This window comes from Corapipo altera, unplaced genomic scaffold (assembly GCF_003945725.1).
Source record: "Corapipo altera isolate COAL_440 unplaced genomic scaffold, ASM394572v1 71, whole genome shotgun sequence".
In the NCBI taxonomy this organism is placed as follows: domain Eukaryota; kingdom Metazoa; phylum Chordata; class Aves; order Passeriformes; family Pipridae; genus Corapipo; species Corapipo altera.
Genome location: NW_020884916.1, coordinates 1805596 through 1824909, shown reverse-complemented (window position 1 = coordinate 1824909; position 19314 = coordinate 1805596). Strand labels below are relative to the sequence as shown.

Below are 19314 nucleotides of genomic sequence, written 5' to 3'. Positions count from 1 at the left end.
ATATATAGTATAAATATAGTATATATAGTATAAATATAGTGTATATAGTATAACTGTAGTATAAATAGTATAAATATGGCATAAATAGTATCAATAAATATAATAGCATAAATAAAACTAATATAATAATATAGAAAACCAATATAATAATATAGAAATACACATATATTACATGTACATATTATATGGACATATACATATATGGACATATTATATAAACATATACATATATGTACATATTATATATACAGATACATATATGTACATATATTATATATACATAAATATACACATTATATATTTACATATATAATATATAATATGTATATATATACACATTATATATACATATATTAAATACATATACATATATAAAAATATATCAATATATATCAAATTATGTAAAAATAATGTGCACTAAGTATATACAAATATATGGATAATATATAAAATAATTTATAAAAATAAATTAATGATAAACAAATTAATGAATGAAATATATAAATAATAAGTAATAAAAGAACTTCATATGTCTTCTCTTCCTTTTTCTCATGTAACAAGTGGGGATCTTTCCACAGCTGCTCAAACGAGAGGGAAATCAAAGTCTAGGGTAGATAATGAACCCTCAGAATGAGCCCTGGGCAGTGCCAGGATAATAAAGAACCCCCAGTGCTGTGACCACAAGAGTTCCCTCATCCTGCTCTGGGGGGCTTGGGATGACACAGGAGGATCCTGTTCCCTGCACCAGCCCTGAGTCATCCCTTCCCTTTCCCATGGAGAATAAGGGAATAATAATAACATTGCCTGCTCCCTGCTTGATTCTTTTTTTTTTAATTTTTTTTTTTTTTGTAGGACAACAGGAAACCACTGCTGAGCCCTGCCTGCAGGAATGTCCACACCACATTTTTCAGCCTCTTTCTAGGCAGTCTGAGGAGGGTTTTGCTCACTGCTGCCTGTCTGCATCCAGCACCAGAATTAGCTCTGGGCAACAGATGAACATTCTTGAGCAGGAAAACTGGCTTTTCATGCCTCAGGCCTGAGTTTTATGCCAGAGATTAAACTTGCTTTAAAAATGTCAGGGAGTTGATGGGTCGTTCTCTGATCTGAGTGGATTCCCTTGCAAGCACTGCAGGCCATGTTTCTTTGTTGTTTTTTTTTAAACTCTGCTGCGTGGTGACACCCCAGAACAACAAAAATAAAAGTTCTCAGGGGACCCCAAATTTTTGATCACACAGATTTTGCTGCGATAGAGAGAGAAATGGGTATTATAAAAATATAGAGGCAACTACCTCAGATCTGGGGGGGGTTAACTCCACTGACAAAATTGGTGTCCAGGAAAACAGCAGGGAGCAAGATTTGCCACCTACAAATGATGGGCAGTGCACAAAATTATAATTTTTAAAGTTTTTCTCAATCCCAGACACACAGATTGGGATGATGCTGTTTTTCCTGCCAGTCTTAGGAAGTTGCTGTTGAGTCTGATTTCTCTGACCTCATGCAATTTTTTCTCAGTATTGGATTATCATCTAATAAAATATATGATCTCTCCCTATAAACCTTGTTTTCCTTTTATTCTTGAGTTACTCAGGCTAAAATAAGAATCTCACTGCAGAATTATAGCAGGCATTGCAGGGAGTCCATCCTATGCCCCTGGAGTGAATGATTTGGTTGTGATTTTCACCTGGATCTGAGCCTGACACAGTTCAGCCTCAGGAATTACCCAGTTCCTGCCCTTTCCTCAATAAATCCTGGTTTGGATCAGTGAGACACACGAGTGGATGGGACTTTGAAGCATCTGCTGCCTTCCTGCTTTCTCCAACATGCTCAGGCAGGCCCTGGGAGAGGGGGAGTTCTGTGACAAAGGGGTGCCAGTGACTGGATTCCACAAAGAGAAGCCTGAATCCCTCCACCACCTCCTTTGTTGGGTTATTTGTTCCCATGGCTCACACAATAAACTGCAGGTCAGCAGCAAACAAACTCCTCACCTGAGAAACCAGGTGCCAGCCATGCAGGCAGTCAGGCACTAAGGTGACGTTTTTTGAGGGTTGGGAGGCAAAAGTCAGGTTAAATTCTGCACATTTGCAGAGACAAATTTAAGCAAATTTAAGCAAAGCTCTTGGCAGTTCACCCAGTTGGCTCTAATTATTCAGGTGGTCATGGACACAGAAGTAGAGTTCTGAGAACTTTTAACTCGTTATTTTTGACATCATGCAGGAGTTCAAGCTTTTTTTGCTGTTAATGGCACAGAAACCAGAAGAGCAGAGAGCATTTCTGGCTTCTTATTTCAGTGACCAGAAAACCTGGTTTAATTAGGTGGATTCATTGAGCTCAAACCCTTCACAGTGCTGGCACTCATCTCTGAGTTGAAGAAAACACGGCCCTGGGTGCTCTGTTTGGTTAATAACAGCTAAGAAACAAAATGCCTAAATCAAAATTGGCACAGTCCCTGCCAATGTGAGACCTATTAAGTAACAGCCAACAGATTGTGTTCCCACTCATTCCCAAACAGGAGGAGCATCCCAGCAGATTTAGCAAAAAGCTCCCTGGATAGCCAAGTGTTCTGGGTGATAAATGAGATAAATGAGGAGACAGTCGTGCCTTTGGTTAAATATTATTCTGTCGGGTTTTAATCCTTATTAGGAAAAGAAAAAAGCCAAACCACTAAAAGCCACTGCAGCACAAGTGCCTGGACAGTCATGGGGCTGATCCAGAGCTCCCTGAAACCAGTGGAAATCCATCCAAAAACTTCAGTGGGATTCAGCTCAGGCCCCTAACCCGGCACAAGAATTCTTGACCAGATTAAATGATTGGTCTCCTGGGTGCCCAGGCAAGCCCAGGCATGAGCTGTGAGTGTCTCCAGCAACTGCAGGCCAGGAGTAAACACTGTTTCCCTACACAGGCTCTGGCAGGAGCCAGCCCTGCAGAATTTTTTGCAGTTTTCTTGCTTTAAAGGCTTGAGGACATGGAAATAATGAAACCCAGAGCAGCTCTGTAGTAAAAATCTTCCCCCTGCAAGCCACTTGATCTCTGTGGGTGAGGGATGACAGACAACTCCTCCAGGTGAGCAGCTGAAGTTCACAACTGTTGCTACAGAGATCAGTAAACCTGAGTGATTCCCATATGGAAGAACATCCAAGGTGGCAATCTTCTTAGGGAAAAGCAGATTGCATTTGTTTTGTCTGCCCTGATCACACTCAGAAACATCATAGGAACACAGCACCTATTTGGTTGGCTGTGCCATTAATCAGAGGGCAGAGAAACCTCATATCTGGATGTTACAAACCTACACCTTTACTTAAATCTCTGGGCAGAGAGTTATTTTTGACTGGAACAAACCAGGAACCGAAGGCACAATTTTTTTTATGTGTCTGAGTACCACATATTGCTAGGATTTAAGATCATCAGTCTTGAGTGACTTAAGAAATTAAAAAAACCTTAAAAAAGAGAAAGACTGGTGTTGGTTTAGAATGTTTTAAAATTGAATAACAAGGGAAAGACTGCAAAGCTACCTGGGTTTATCTTATGGAGTCTAAGAGCTCTTGTCATAGCCCCCTAAATTTTACTTCTGAGGTAATCAAGTGTCGATGTCTGTTCTTTCTTCTTCCCTGTTTGCATGCCATGATTTTCAGAGGGAGGGAGGGATGCACTGGGCTGAGCAGGTCAAGGGCAAGCAAACAGAAATGGCTTTGGGTAGACCCCCAAAAAATAGGGAGAGAGGTGAAGAAAGTCAAAACTGAAGTGGTTCAGCCTGTGCCTCCCGCTGCAGCACAAGGCATTCAGCCCTTGGAGCTGTTTGGCACTTTTGGGGCCTCCTGGTGTGGATAAAAGCAGGCTGAAGCCCCAGTGCCCAGATATGAGCCCAGAGGGACGTGGCTGGAGTGGCACAAGTGACGCCACAGGTGACAGCAGAGCCTGGACCACCCTCACCTGGAGCCTCGCAGGGGCCAGGGCGGAAAACCCGAGTTCGTGTCCCGTGTTGGCTCTGCCCATGGAAACCTCCCGTGCAACAAAACTGCCCGTGGCCAGGGCCACCTGCCCGGCCCAGGGGAACAGCCAGTCCCCCTGCACGAGCCCTGCCTGGGTGGCCATGGTGACAGAGTGTACACAGAGGGCGTGGGGCTGACCCACGGCACGGGCTGGGGACACTCCGACCCCAGGGAAGAGCTGGGACACTCCTCGGGAACCATCCCCAGGGGAATGTCTGCCAGGAGCACCTGCTGGGGGCTCTGGGGGGGAAATCCAGAGGGAAGCAGCTCTCCATTTTTCCCTTTCCATCACGTCTTTTTCAGCATTTCATTCCAAGTGCAGGATGACTGCAAGGTAAGCTGCTTGGGGGTAAGTCCTGACTTCCTTTTGTGCATTTTAACACTGAGGTGTTCATGGGTGAAGGCTGGCAAAGTTGATTAATTTGCAGGCAAACTTATCCTTGTAACCTCACAGACTCTGTCTCGTTCCTTATTTAGCTTGATAAATCTCCATAAAATTGTTTTATCCCGTTATTAATTGCATACACATCTGATAGACACAGGGCATAATTGATTCTAACTCCTTGCAGAATTGATTCTAACTCCTTACAGAACTGATTCTCACTCCTTACAGAATTGGTTCTCACTCCTTACAGAATTGATTCTCACTCCTTACACACACTCAGTGTGCTCTGCAGAGCAGATTTACTGATTTCTTTAGCTACCAGAAATTAGTGCAAAAGGTTTGAGTGGCCTCCTGACAGCATGATCTGTGTTCCTGTATTTTTTTGGGGGGGAATGAGTGAAATTCTGTCATCCTGAAAACCTTTGAGTGGCAATTGCATGAATCCCAAATTACAGCACATTAACCCAAGTGCCCAGCTACAAACCAGATGTGATGTTATTCACACTGATTATTTTATCTTGACCCAAAATTGCAGCTGTATTTGCCTTTCCACCTCTGGACACAGCTCCCAGCAAGGACTCCATGCCAAGGTTTTCTCCATTGTGGTGCAGGGTAATAATTTATGGTTTAGTATTTAATTGCTTTGTCTTTGCACTCTAGAAATTATCTTTGTGTTGCATTCATTGCAGTTTTAATTATTAAGCACAATTAATTTGTGGTATAAAGACTTTGTATTTAGTAGAATAAGGGTGATGTGACCAATGCTCTTGATTATTGTCAATTCCTCATTATTCTAAAAGCAAGAGTATATTCATATAATTATTGGCAGTGCTTTCTTTTTGTTCTAGGTTTGAATTCCATGAGCCCCTGAGCAGTGCTTGGTTTGTAGGCAGTGTAATTAGCTGATTGTACCCCCTGCTCCACAATCACTAACTCCACTGCCATCAAAACAAGGCACAGGATTCCCTGCTCCAACCTCAGGCCAGAAAACTTCACTACAAATCCTCCTCACCCTTACTCCCAGTGCAAAATTAGTAATATTTATTCATTTGCAGCTTTATTTCCAGAATTTTACCTGTCCAACAGAATTGTATGTTGGTGGTATCAAGTGAAATCTTACTTTTCTTGAAGCTGGTGCTAAAATCCTTGGGACCTTTCCTGGACCTGTCTGTTGTGTTTAAATTGATTATTTTAATTGCTTATGCCCCAAGACTGGACTAAGAATTTATTTTGGTTGCATCCTTCAGATATTGGGGAAAAAAAATTGTATATACTTTTCATGTTTTATTTAACAGTCCAGTAAGTGAAGGGAGGTTTTAAGCAATGATTAAATATTAAACTGGCTGGATGGATAAGTGATTTTTACTCTGACCACTTGGCTTAACGTTCAGGAATTTGAATAATAGTGCTGGAACCTCCTGTGGGAGGGTTTGGTTTTTTTAAACAAAATCCCAGTTTTCATCCAAGAAGGGGTTGGAAGGCTTTCCATCAGCCTGGTTACCAGGCAGTGTAGTTAGCTGATTGCCTAAAGCAACAATCACTAGCCACACAGCCAGGTAAAAAGGTGTGCAGGATCATCTCCGTGGAAATCAGGCACGTGGCAATTCTGGTGGCACGAGGCAGGCTGACCTCCTTGCAGAGGGATCTGCAGGACAGGGACTCAGGCAAGGGGAATGTGCTGGATTCCTGTCCCAGCAGGAGACCCCAGTTGTACTGGGGGAAGCACTGGTTTGCTCACAGGACACTGGAAAGCAGGAGGACAAAACAAAGGGTGTTTTCTCCTCCCCCTTGGCAGCCCTCAGCTCCCATCCTGACCCTGCTCCTCTCTCACAGCCCAGGGCTTCTGTTCTCACATTTACCTCCATTTATTCCCCTTGAACAAATAAAATTGTGGCCTGTGGTGGCAACTCTTTGGGGGCTCGAGCCTGAACCTGAGCGAAAAACTCCTGAAGGCAGAAACTTCTGCTGGAGCCTCTGGAAAATCAGTGTTGCCCCCAGCCATCAATACAATTCACACGAGCAAAGGAAACTGAGACAACCACCACGAAGTTCTGTGATAACATTTCCAGCCTGACTCTGCAATTTTTTTTTTTTTTTTTTTTTTTTTCTAATTTTAGCCAAGTCTTCCCCGTTTTTTACTGAAAAGCCTGCAGCCTGGGGGTGGGAAGCAGGCCAGACAAGAGCAATCTGTGAGAGGTGCAGAGAGGTGCTGAGCTCTGCAAGTCTTTCCTGCAAGTCAGCAAACCCTCCTTTCCCTATTAATAATTCCAAAAGGCATCCCATCCATTACCATCAATTAGTCTGCTTTCTGAATTCTGGCTGGAGCCAGCAACAGTTCCCTGAATCTCACATTCTTTTTTAATTTATTTTTTTTTTTAGATTCAGTAACAACAGATGAGAGCCAGAGTTTGCAGCCATAGAGATGACTGATTGATGGCACTGAATAAATCACTTTATACAACTACAAGCCTCACATAAGTCTAAAAGAAATTAAAATGAATGCACTGAGTGAAATAAGAATAATGTTCAGATTATTATCAGTCATAGGTGTCACACAGTGCTCAAATCCAGACTTCAGGCTTGATCCAGACGTGCTGTTCCTGCATCCCTGGAAGCTCTGTTGTCTCCACAGTGATGCAGGGGCAGGGGATTATCCACCAAATTCCCTAAGCAAGGAGGATCCTGTAAGCTGTGGGACACTGAAAGTCCAGCCCAGACAGCAGGAAGCAAAAAGTGTATGAGGTAAATGAAGTTGAGGCCAGCTAAATATAGTTATTGGACAATTTTCAACCCCAAAACCACAAAGATAAGAGAGTGTGTCTGAATTTCTCAGTTCCATGTGCCAAAGGGATCTTCACAGCCTGGCCACTGTTGGTAGTTTGATTTTTTCATGGCTGCCTCTGGGGTTTTATCCCCTGAAAACACTAAAACTCAGTTAATAACAAAGTTATGAAACTGGCTGCTCTGCTCCCTAAAAAGCTCTCCAAAACTTAATTTGAGCAATCAAAGGAAGAACTCCATGTAGGGATTTTTATTATTATCAGTGGTGAACTCAAGATTTACTGACATACAGTGGTCTTGCTTGGCCTGGCCGGATGTTTATCAGGAGAATAAAATCCAGGAGTAAGAGGGTTGAATTAAATTAATGCTCTTTTTTCCTTCTGCTGTAATTCCCAAGATACAAAGCAGCGATAAATGAGTTGAAGGTTAAACATCTGTCCTTCTGAAGAACTATATATCTGAATTAATACAATTTCATTGCTCAATTGCAGAGAGTAGAACCGAAATTTTAAAGCTGATGAGTGCAGTGATCTGAGAAATAACTTGGAAAACAAGATTTCAAAGGACCCTTTCAGAAATGACGTATTCATTTTAGACATAAAAGCCTCCTTTCTCCTTCCTCCCTATTTGAGCTTTTAAGTTGGTTCATATGAAGTACCTCCTCTTCTCAAAGTTTATTAAAATGCTGAACCCAGACTATCTGCTCTGCTCGAATTCTATGCATTTAAAGCTGGGTCTGCTTTTTATTTCCCTCAGTCTAAATAGTCAGGTCTTATCTGGGGAAGGGGGGAAAGATGTTCTGGATATTACTGTCATTATTATTGCAATAACCACTCAGTTTTATCCTATACTAATATATATTATATTAAGATATGGACATTAAAAGCCTGCTGCTTTTGTTCTGTGCTTTACTTTTGTATTTTCCATTTTTTTCTAAATATTAAGAGAAGGAGGTGGAAGCTTCGACATTTTCCTTAATCTTGCTTTAATTCGGGTCGGAATTCTGAAAGTCAGGGAAAAGACCAGTTGACAAAGTGTTTCCACATTTCTGAAAGGGTCAGGAAATGTCACAAAGGCTGTTCCTGTTTCACAGACACGACCCAGGCTGCAAAGCCACAGCCTGAGCTCAGCTCCAACACTGAGATCGCTGACTCCTGGTGACCTGGAGTGGGCTGTGCTCCTGATATTTTAAAGGATTTTCCTCTATTTAAAATAATGATTTCAGAAGGAGCTTCTCTAACTGAACTCCCAAGAGCGGGTCTAGGTTTGAAATACATAAAAATCATTAATCTCTTATTTTAAAGAAAGCATCGGTCCTGCAAAAACCCCCTTGGAGCCCGAGCCAGAAAATCCGTGGATGGAGAAGGCTGCAGGAAACAGGTGCGGAGCAGCTTCCCGGCCACCAGGAAACGGGCTCGGGGGGGTCGGTAATGTCCGAAGCAGAGCCCCCCCTGTTCTGTGCCCGCTCCCGGAGCGCTTTCCCGAGGGCAGCCGCGCATCCTCAGCCCGGGGAGGATGCGCCCCTGGCTGGGTCTGGCTCTGCCTGCGGGGGCGGCTCCCCACGCCCCGGGGGGAGTGCGGGACAGGTATAAAACCGGGGCGGGGGAACACGCGGAGGGATGAAGAGTTTGGAGCGGGGAAGGAGGGAGGGGGAGCGGCGGGCGGAGCGCAGAGAGGAGGCGCATCCCGAACCCGGGCGGTGCCGCTTCCCAAGCGCAGGGGCTGAGCCGAGCCCGCTGGCCCGGAGCCCGAGGAGGGGAGGGAAGGAGGGAAGGAGGAGGTGCCGGCTCCCTGCCGTCCCCTCCGGCCGCGGATTTGGGGCGATGCTCGCGGCCGCGGCGCTGTGCGCGGCCGCGCTGGGCTGCGCGGCGGGGGCGCGGCTGCTCAGCGGTAAGAGGGGGTTTGCGGGGGTTTGCGGGGGAAGGGGGGGTTGCCCGGCGCTGGGATCGCCCCCCTGGCACGGAGAGGGAGCTCCGGCTCCCCTGGCGCTGGGAGGATCGGGATGCGCGGGAATGTCGCGACACGGGGAGGATGCAGGGGGATGCTGGGGGGAGGGTTGGGCTTGGTGGGCTTGGTCTGCAACTCCCTCGGGAGGGGAGGACGAGGGGCAGGACCTGAGTTCTGCTCTGTGGGGACCCTAGGGAATGGCCTGGAGTTTTGTCAGGGCAGGGTCAGGTTGGATCTCAGGCAAAGGTTCTTCCCCCAGAGGCTGGTTGGGCACTGCCCAGGCTCCCCAGGGCAGTGGGCACAGCCCCAAGGCTGCCAGAGCTCAAGAAACACTTGGATGATCCTCTCAGACACATGGTGTGACTCCTGGGGTGGTCCTGTGCAGGGATAACTGTTGGACTCAATGGTTCCTGTGGGTCCCTTCCAGCTCAGCCTGTTCTGGGATTCTGTCCCTTCCAACTTTTGTGACTCTGTGATTTTTCCCTGCCCTGCCCTGGGGAGCTCACTGAAGTCAGCAGACTTTGGGGCAGATCCCATCTAGGCAGTGAGGAGATAAGGGGAAAATACAAGGAACCCTTTCAGCACTGCCTACAGCTACACAGACAGCATGCCCTGTAACCCAAACCCTCTTTGGGATCCTAAAGAGCAGTAATCAGACGTCAACTACAGTAGATTTTTTCCTTAGCTGAAAGTAATGGCTGATGAGGCAGAGATTTTCTGCCAATAAGTGGAAAAAAATTGCATTTGTGTATCAGAAAGACCCTGAGTGCAGCTTGTGCCAGTATTTGTGGACAGTTAGTGAAGCTTTTTTAATAACAATGTGCTATCTGTGTTTTTCTCATGCCTTTCACAACAGCAGTGGACATATCCCTCAGAAGAGGTAAGGGGGCTTTGCCTGTCTCACCAAGCCTGGATGAGTGTAAAGTTCCCATGAGAAATACAGGTTATGCCAGAAATGTATTCTCTAATACTGCAGTTTTAGTAAAAAACTGTTCCTGTTGTAACTTCTGTGTAAAGTGTTAACAGACTGATTCTGACTAGTTAATTATTCAAAAATTCCACTATGAAAGATCTTTAAACTCTCACTCTTACAGTGCTCACGTAGGAATACAGAAGAATAAAGCAAAGCCAGCAAATAACCCACGGAGGGGTTTATAATGACCTGTCCTCTCATCCTGTTTGTTCTGAGCACGTTACAATTGTTGCTGAATGTTTTCCTTCTGTGCAGACACGTAGGTTAGCAGATTGTGTCTGCAGAGAAATATTTACTGAGTACAACAAAACTGTTTGTTTCCACAGTCTAAATATTGGGACTGTTGTGCTGAGGGACGCACCAGTGCCTGGATTCAGACGATGTGTCTGTTCACTTTGATCTCCCCTCGTAACCAAAATAAGCTTGTGCTGCTTCTGCATGAGAAAGTTCTTGGCCTCTGACAGCCTGAAGGCAGACACTGTTTCCTTCCTGGGCAGTCAGCAGCACCACCCAGAGCAGAGGGAACTGGGCTGGGGGAACACGTCTTGCTCACCACAGTAGAGACACTGAAAACTGAAAGAGTGAGTTTGGGTGGGAGAATGGGAAGGAATTCTTCCCTGGGAGGGTGGGGAGGCCCTGGCACAGGTTGCCCAGAGAAGCTGGGGCTGCCCCATCCCTGGAAGTGTCCAAGGCCAGGTTGGAGCAACCTGGGATAGTGGAAGGTGTCCCTGCCCGTGGCAGAGGGTGGAACTGGGTGAGCTTTCAGAACTTTTCCAACCCAAACCATTCCATGACTGCAACATAAACTCCATGGAACTATTACACACACCCTGAAAGATAAATCCTTGCTGTTTCTAATTGTATAAGGGAATCTCTGATTTTAGCTGCTTAGTTCCTTAAAAATAACAATAAATGTAAAAAATCCTCTTTGAACTCCTGCAAGGGAGCTTTGTTCTGAAAATGTTGCATATGTGAGCTTGCTGTCTGGCACAGCATTGCATCTCTGGGAGGAACTCCCAGGATCTGGAACTCACAGAAAAATCGTGAGGGAGCTGAGAAGAGCAGGACATGAAAGGACAGTGCTAAAAACTGTTTCAGGCAGTAAGAAGAGCTTGGAGGTGCCATTGCCAGGCCAGGAACACAAGAGGCTCTTTACCTGTCTACTTTTCCATAGAAACAGTGCAAAACTCATCCAGATGGAAGCATTAGCACTGAACTCTGGCCCTGCAGGCAGAGTTGCTGTGACAGGTCCCTCTCCCTCCCTGCAGGACAGACAGTTTGCCGCCGTGGGACGCAGAAACCCTGCTACAAAATCGTGTATTTCCACGATGCCTCCCGCAGAACCAGCTACGAGGAGGCTCAGCTGGCCTGCCAGGCTGACGGGGGACACCTGGTGAGCATCGAGAGTGCAGCAGAGCAGAGACTCATCGAAACCTTCATCAGGAGCCTCCTGGCTTCCGATGGGGATTTCTGGATAGGGCTCCGCAGGAAAAAGGAGGAGGAGGAGGAGAACAATAGTACAGAGTGCCAGAACTTCTACTCCTGGTCGGATGGCAGCTCAGCCAAGTTCAGGTGGGTGCCTGTGGGTGGCACTGGGAGGCAAAAGGGTCAGGGACTGTCACCTGCCTTCAGCAGTCACAAAGGATTCTGTCAAATGACCCAAGGAATATTGTCCCAGCTGCCATTTGTGATTCATCCCACCCAGATATAAAGTTACCATGCTCTGGAGACTCTCTGTTGCTCCAAATGACACCTAGAGTGTTTAGCTCGGGCTTATTGATGATTTTTGATTGCTAAAAGGAGGGGGAAGAACAAGTGATCTGGTCTTAAAAATCTGATTAGGCAGCTACAAAATATGTGCTTTGACCTGGAGGTTCCTGCACTTCAGATACCCTGGAGTTCATCCCTGAGCAATGGGCTCTTTCCCTTCTATTTGCTGAAGGAATGACTTTTTTTTTTCTTGTGAGACAATCAAATCTGAGAGCTGCAGGATTTTTTTGTAGACGTGAAAATTCAAGTTTTCACAACATCTGTGAGATTTCTGCCTCCCTGTCTTAAGGTGAGAGAAACCACAGCATTTCCTGAAATTTAAAATATCAAAGCAACAACATTTACACCAATCTGCACTCTTCTTCCTATGGGACATGGGTAAAAAACATCTTGCCAGTGACCTTTTTGCCTTGGGAGCTCATCAGATATTTTAGTTGCCCTGTGAAGAAATGAATAAAACTGCTTTTAGTGCTGTTGGGTGTATTAAAGTTTCTCCTGTGGCTCAGATATTGGGGGTGGATAATGGGAAGCTGGAACCAGATCTGCTGCTAAGAAACAGGCACAGCTTTATTGCCTTCCATTGGTGAGACACAGCTTATTTATGCTAAATGATAAAGCCAAGGAAAACACCAGGGGAGGAAGGAAGTGAGGGAGAAATACAGCATTGGAATGATTGAAAAAACACTGCTTTAACACACAGGGGTGTTTTCCCATGTGGAATACCTTGGGATAGCTGGAATTATCTCTATTGTACGGGCCAGTTTGGCAGGCAAAACATGGTTTGTTCCAAAATAGTGGGTATTGAGCACTTGTCAAAATCTAAACCCAGCTTAGACGAGTTCCTCTGAGCTGCAGAAGATGCCTCCTCAATACCAGTGGTGTTCCAGGGGGCTGAGCCTCCTTCCTGGGTGCTCTTGGAAAAGCCTGCACAGTTGTCTGGTGGTGAAGTTTATTATTAGAACAACAAAAAAAAAGAATTATCTGCAAGCCAGTGTTGGTGCATTTCCAGACAGAGAAAACCAGATCCCCCTTCAGCTTTTTCATTTCCTCATTAAAGAGGTGTTGAAATTTTGCGAGGCACCGAGGCCAGAGAGCAAAAAAAAAAACAACTGTGGTAGATGATTTTGCACAAAATGGTTTGGGAAAGTCAAATTTCTCCTGAGGGGTTTCAGGCAGGGAGGGGCTCAGCCCTTTGCTCCTGAATTTTTAACTCCCCAATTGCTGAGGTTTTTTTTCTTTGGAAAAATCAGAATTCCAAGAATAAACGACTGTATTCCCAGGGGAAGGGTGGGGTGGGAGGGTGTGCTGTGACCCTCTGGCTGTGCCCTCTGGGCCGTGTTCCCATCTGAGCTCCCGGGAAGTGATGTCAGGTGGCCCCTGTTGTGTTTTCCCAGGAACTGGTACGTGGATGAGCCATCCTGTGGGAGTGAGATCTGCGTTGTGATGTACCACCAGCCATCTGCCCCGCCAGGTGTCGGGGGGCCTTACATGTTTCAGTGGAACGACGACAGATGCAACATGAAAAATAACTTCATTTGCAAATATTCCCTCGGTAATGAGTCATTCTGGGGCTTTGAAACCCAACCCCCGGGAGGAGGCACGAGGAGGCTGCAGGGACACAGGGAAACCCTTCCTCAGCTTCACTGCTGGGAGATGGGTATCTCTGAATTTATGCAAGTGCTGGGGGAAGCAATCTCAGCGTTAATATCTGCAGCTCCTTGTGACTTGGGATAAATTTTCAGGGGGGTTTTTATGAAGTGTGAAGTGTTTGAGGTCTCAGCTGGGGCCTGAGGGAGAGAGAACACCAGAGAGGGGTGCTCATGGTGTTCAGTACACTGATCTTCCCACTCAGATTGTGCTTTTCTCTTTTTCTTACAGAGAAGCCAACAAATGCTCCAATAGGGAATCCTCAGAGAGGTGAGTTGGTGTTTGGGGCTCTTTTTCAATGATGTGTTAACTTTCAGAGGAAGCCCTGTGTTACAGTCATTCTCAGCAGGCTGAAAACACACTGAGCAAGAAACTCCTCTGCAGTTTGCACTTTTCCTTGTGCTATTCCATAACCCACTCTGTAGGAAAACAGCCCAGCTGCTGTCGATGCAGCTCATGGAAGCAGAAGAGGGCCAGCACCCTTTACCCATCTTTGCAGCTCTCAGTCTCTTCCATCCCCTCACCCTCACTTTTATGACTCTTAAGCTCTTTCAGAAAGCAAATCTGCAATATTAACTAAGCTCCTTCTTCCCAGATGTTGCCACAGAGCCCTCGAGCCCAGTGCTGCCAGGAGAACCCCGGAGGAGGGGTGTTAATGTGACAGCTGTGGGAGCCAGAGGTAGGTTGTGCACTCCCCCCCTGGCTGTGCAGATCCACATTTTTCACATTTGGCTGAAAACAGTTTCAAGTGTTTGACCCAAACTGTAGGAGACTATATATAGCCTGAAAAAAACCCCAAAACAAAACCCTTCCCTCAAATCTTCCCCTTCAGTACAAACCTCAACTGGCTGCTTTGGCCACCAAAATGTTCAAAATCTAAAGTGTTCTGGGTCTGAAAAAGGTACTTTTATTGAATCACTAATTCAGTGGCTAAATTGATTGTGTTTTGTTTCTAAGTGTATGTGATTAACTGTGAGAAACTTCCAATTTCTTCTTGCCACTGACTCCTTTTTACCCCTAGAACCTGTTCAGAGTCTTGCCTACATCCTTATTCCCAGCATTCCTGTGCTGCTGCTCCTGGTGGTCATTACAGGCATCTCCTGTTTTTGGCTTTTTGTGAAGAGGTAAGTGGCATTTTTATGTTAAAATCACCTGGCAGTAATCTCACAGCTGCTTTTGGCACCCTGTGAGGTGCTCTGCAGAGGACCTCTTGCAGCCAAAGAAATGTTTAAAAAGTGCAGTGGGTGCTCCAGGCTGAGTTGTTTTCAAGTAAAATCTTAAGTAAATCATGTTATAGTATATTAGTGTGTGTTCATAGACATAGCAGTCAGGGAACAGTGTAAACAAGATAATGATTTTCATGTGGTAGCACTTCATCTTTCTTATTCAAGATTTGAATCATCAATTTTGAATTATCAGATATTCTCCTTCGAAAGTGAAAAATGTGGAGATAAAAGGAGCAAATAATACTTGTTGATAAGTAATATTTCCTTGCTTTCCCTGTGTGCACAGTGGCTCTGCTGGGGGTGCTGGTTGTGGATTTGGGAACATCAGGGTGGGATTTTGCTGCTTCAGTATCGCCAAGGGGTCCCTCAGCAGGTCGTGCCAAGGGACTGTTCCAGCATGGAATGACAAATAATTCCCAATTTTATGCACAGCCCAGGCTCTGAGGGTCAGCTTTCCTCGAGGGTCAGCATTAAGTTACTGGAAGAGGTGTGGTATTGCTTTGTGCCATAATATGGTTTTTTGTTTTCCCCTCTTTCCCCAGGAGGGAGGAGCGGATGGACACGAGCCCCAAGGAGGAGGATGCCTGGCTGTCCAACAGCCCCAGCCTGGACATCTACAAAGTCATCAACAAGCAATCAGAGGCAGATCTGGCTGGGACCAGGCCTGGCACCAAGAATTCCTCCTTCCGGGCCCGGGAGCACTCGGAGCTGGGCAGGGACGGGCAGGAGGCAGCTCCCAAACCCCCCAGCAGCAGCTTTGGGACCGAGAGTGGCTTTGTCACCAACGACATCTACGAGCTCTGTGGGGACCGTGTGGGCAGGAGCCAGGAGTCCACCTGGGTGGACAATGAGATTTATGGATATTGAGCAAACAGACAGAAAAAAAACCCCACCCTGGAACTCAGATGACAAAGTGGATGCTGATACGAGTTTACCTGCCCTGTCTATGCACTTGTTTTAATAACAGTTATATGTGGTGTTTATCCTGGTTTTGCATTGTCCCCATATTCTTCTCTTTTTTTTTTTTTTTTGAAAGAATGTGGGTTTTTAATGATCCAGACTGAAAAGAATGTATATATTTTCCTTTCCATCAAGCCCCCTTTGCCCTGGGAACGGCTTGTTAATAATCTTGATTCACTTTTTTGTACCAAAGACATGCCTTGAAAAACTAGAGGACAATCCAAAATCCTTATTTATTTAACTGACCCAGTTGTCTTAAAGGTGCTAAAAGTTGCCTGTAAGGTGTGATGGAGCCCTGCTTTCCTGGACATGGCCAGTGGGGAGTGGGGAATGAATTCCTTGGTGTGCTTTGCTTGTGTGTGCAACTTTTACTTTACCTATTAAACTGCCTTTGTCTCAAACCACGAATTTTCTCACTTTTCCACTTCTTTCCCTCATCCTCCTGGGAGGGAGGGAGTGAGGGGAGACCAAGAACATAAAACATGTCAAGCAGGAACACAAATAGGACACACCTTTTGCCCTGCAGGTGTTTCTGGCTCCAGGAGAGAGCAACGTTTTGCTTCTGAACAAATCTCTGAAGCACCTAAAATGAATTTTTAGCTCTTGACAGGGTTCCCTTAAAAGCTTGCTCTCCTCCCTTGCATGGAAATAAATATACAGGAAAAGGAAGAAAAAACAATTTTCACAAGCCACCAGGAAACAAAGGTTTGGCAAAAGGTGTTTTATGTGTGTCTGAAACAACAACAGAACTGAGTGCAGGGGTAGCCACGAACCTGTTCTGCCAAAGTAAACGGGCAGGAAGAGGATTTTACTGCAAACACTGAAATATTTCAGTGCACAAGGGCTCTGTGCTGCACATCTGCAGTGTCACAGTGTCTGCCAAGCCCCTGCTGTTCCTCCGCCAGAACGTGGTGCAAGATGAAGCCCTGAAAGAAGTAATTCCTTTAAAAAAAAAAAATTAATCTTCGAAGTCTTTTGAAAATGGCATTGAGTTAGCAACAATTTCTCCTGAAAAGCAAAATCCTTATATAGGAGAATAGGCAGTGCTGGGCACTTGGAATGTCTGGAGTTTCCAATGCAGTAATTAGTGCTCTTTCATCAAGGAAAAAAATCTCTCTGTTTTGACTCTTACTCTCTGTTTTGACTCTTATATTCTTGGTCTCTTCCCTCGGTTTTTGTGGTTTGTAGGTTTGTTTTTTGGTTGGTTTTTTTTTTTTTTTGTGGGGGGGTTTTTTTTGTTGGGTTTTTTTGTTGGGTTTTTTTTTTTTTTTGCAGGCATTAAGCATCAGGCACATCCTGAGCATTTCAGGCGTTGCAAACCAGAAAATGAGAGGCAAACCTTGTCAGAGGTCGGGGATGAGGCGTCTGAGGCTGTATTTTGGTCTGGTCCCGGCTCCCTGAGCTCGGGCAGCGAGCTGCGTGTGCCCAGGTGAGGGGATTTTGGAAATTCTGCTGCTGGACGTCTCCTCTGGAGCTGCAGTGACCACACGAGGGCATGTGCGCTCCACGTTTGTCCTCCACGAGCTGCTCCATCCCGGGCTTTGCCAGGAGCGCTGGGATCCCTTTCCTTGGAGCACGGCAGGAGACATCAGTGGCCGCTAAAAGCAGCCGGACAAAGGATGGTTTTGTGACTGCAGGAGTGACCAGGAAGCAAATAAATGTTTTAATACTAAAGAATCCCGTTTATAATAAAGCCACTGTGAATGAATATCAGGCAATATTTGGCACAGTGGAGAAAAAGTTACTTTTAACGCACCAAGCTTGAGCCTGTAAAAAAAAAATGAAGCCCCTCCACAGCAGAGAAATGTCACAAGTGGCACTTTGGGATGACACCACTTTCTATTCAAGTAGGATTATGGAAAGCTTGCTCATGTACCTATCAATCACTTAAAAGGGTGGATGTCTGACTAACTCAAGTCATCAGTTAGTCATTGCCAGAACTTCTGAAGGGGATAAATAGAACAGTGAGAGCACTCTGGTTGTTCTCCATGGCAGCCCAAGTCAGCAGCATCATCTCCAAATGTCATTCCTTAGAGAATCTCAGGAACAGGGAAGGACAGGCATTAATTTTTGCACAGAGAACTTCAGCTCCCTTTGCAGAACAGTCATCACTCTCTGACACGTAACAAATTTAACCAACTTTTCACAAGTATGACACAGCTTTAGGTGTAGAACTTGTACAAAAAAGGGAAAGCAAGAGGCACAAGTTTGTTCCTTGGATTCTTCCACTTGTTCTTTTCATGGCCACGCTCTGTTTTGAGCTGGGTTTGCATCAGAAAAGGTCTGTGGTTGTGTTGCTGATCCAAAAGACATGAGGCCTCTTGTTTGGATGTGCCTTGTTTGGTCAGTGGAACCGAGCAAAGATTCCAGGGGTGATTCCTGGTACCCAAAGTGAATCCTCCAGCATGAGATGGGGTAGAGGATAAGAGTGGTCAGAGAGGGACAGGCATGAACTGGGAGAACAAAAATTACTGCAGAGTTGAAATGGCATTTTTGGAATGAAAGCAAGCTAAGACAAATCAGACCTGGTGGACTTAGTACTGGAAAGGGAACTTAGCATGAAAGGCCTTAACTTTTTTCACACGTTGTTAACCCTGAAGGTCCTCTAACCATTTCATGTCAAAGGGCCTAACAGAGCTTCCCAATCTGTCTTTCCAGGTGTGCAGGAAATAAATACAACAATAGTTTAGTTATAGAAGGGACCTGCAAAATTTATCTAGTCCAACTGCCTGACCACTAGAGGGAAAATCAAAAGTTAAAGTGTGTCATTAGGGCATGATTCAAGTGCCTGTCAGACACTGACAGGCCTGGGGCATTGACCCACTCTCCAGGAAGCCTGTTCAGTGTTTGACCACCCTCTTGGTAAAGAAATGCTTCCCAATATCCAGTTTGAACCTCCCCTGATGCAGCTTTGAGCCCTTCCCACGAGTCCTGTCATTGGATTGCAGGGAGAAGAGCTCAGCACCTCCGTCTCCACATCCCCTCCAGAGAGCCAGGAGGTTGTCCCTCAGCCTCCTTCTCTCCAAGCTGGATGAAGGCAGAGGCCCCAGCTGCCCCTCACAGGACATCCCTCCTCCTGCAGCCCCATCAGCAGCTCCATTAACCTCCTCTGGATGCACCCAAGCACCTTCTGAAATGGTGGGGCCCAGAGCTGCACCCAGCACTCAGTACTGTGTGATCTGACTGGGATTTGGGGGGGCTGATGTACCAACAAGAGGCATCTTTGTGATCTGGAATAACTGGAGCCACTGGAAAAGCTGCTCAGTGTCAGGGAGAGAGGATTTGTGTCAGGAAACTGCCTTAAGGACCCTCAAAGTCTGATGCAGGTGCAGCAGCTCAGGGTCTCAGTGCATGGAGCCCCTGGTTTAGGGCTGCAGAGACACCTGGGACTGACCCATTCCCCCTGATCCTGCTAACGAGCTGGGCCTGCTGGGATCTCATTAATGGGATAATGGGATCTTATTAATGCAGGGGGTGGGTTTGACCCCCCTCCCCTCCTACAGCCACACTGTGGGGCACCTACGGAGCTGGGAGAGCAGGAGGAGATGCCCACACCAAGCCGTGGGGGCAGCCTGGGGGACCCATCGACCCTCAGCATCACTGCCCCATCCCCATATCTACCTCCATCCCTGTCCCCAT

At 45.9% G+C, this 19314-nt stretch overlaps 1 protein-coding gene across 1 annotated transcript; it reads left to right on the top strand.

Moving 5' to 3' along the window:
* The first annotated feature begins 8975 nt into the window (after positions 1-8975).
* On the top strand, positions 8976-16846 carry LAYN (layilin). Its single transcript, XM_027655483.1, has 7 exons — positions 8976-9042; positions 11341-11644; positions 13237-13394; positions 13721-13759; positions 14085-14168; positions 14511-14613; positions 15258-16846. The coding sequence occupies exons 1-7, from the start codon at positions 8976-8978 to the stop codon at positions 15580-15582; spliced, it is 1080 nt and encodes a 359-aa protein (XP_027511284.1). The 3' UTR covers positions 15583-16846.
* The last annotated feature ends 2468 nt before the right edge of the window (positions 16847-19314 follow it).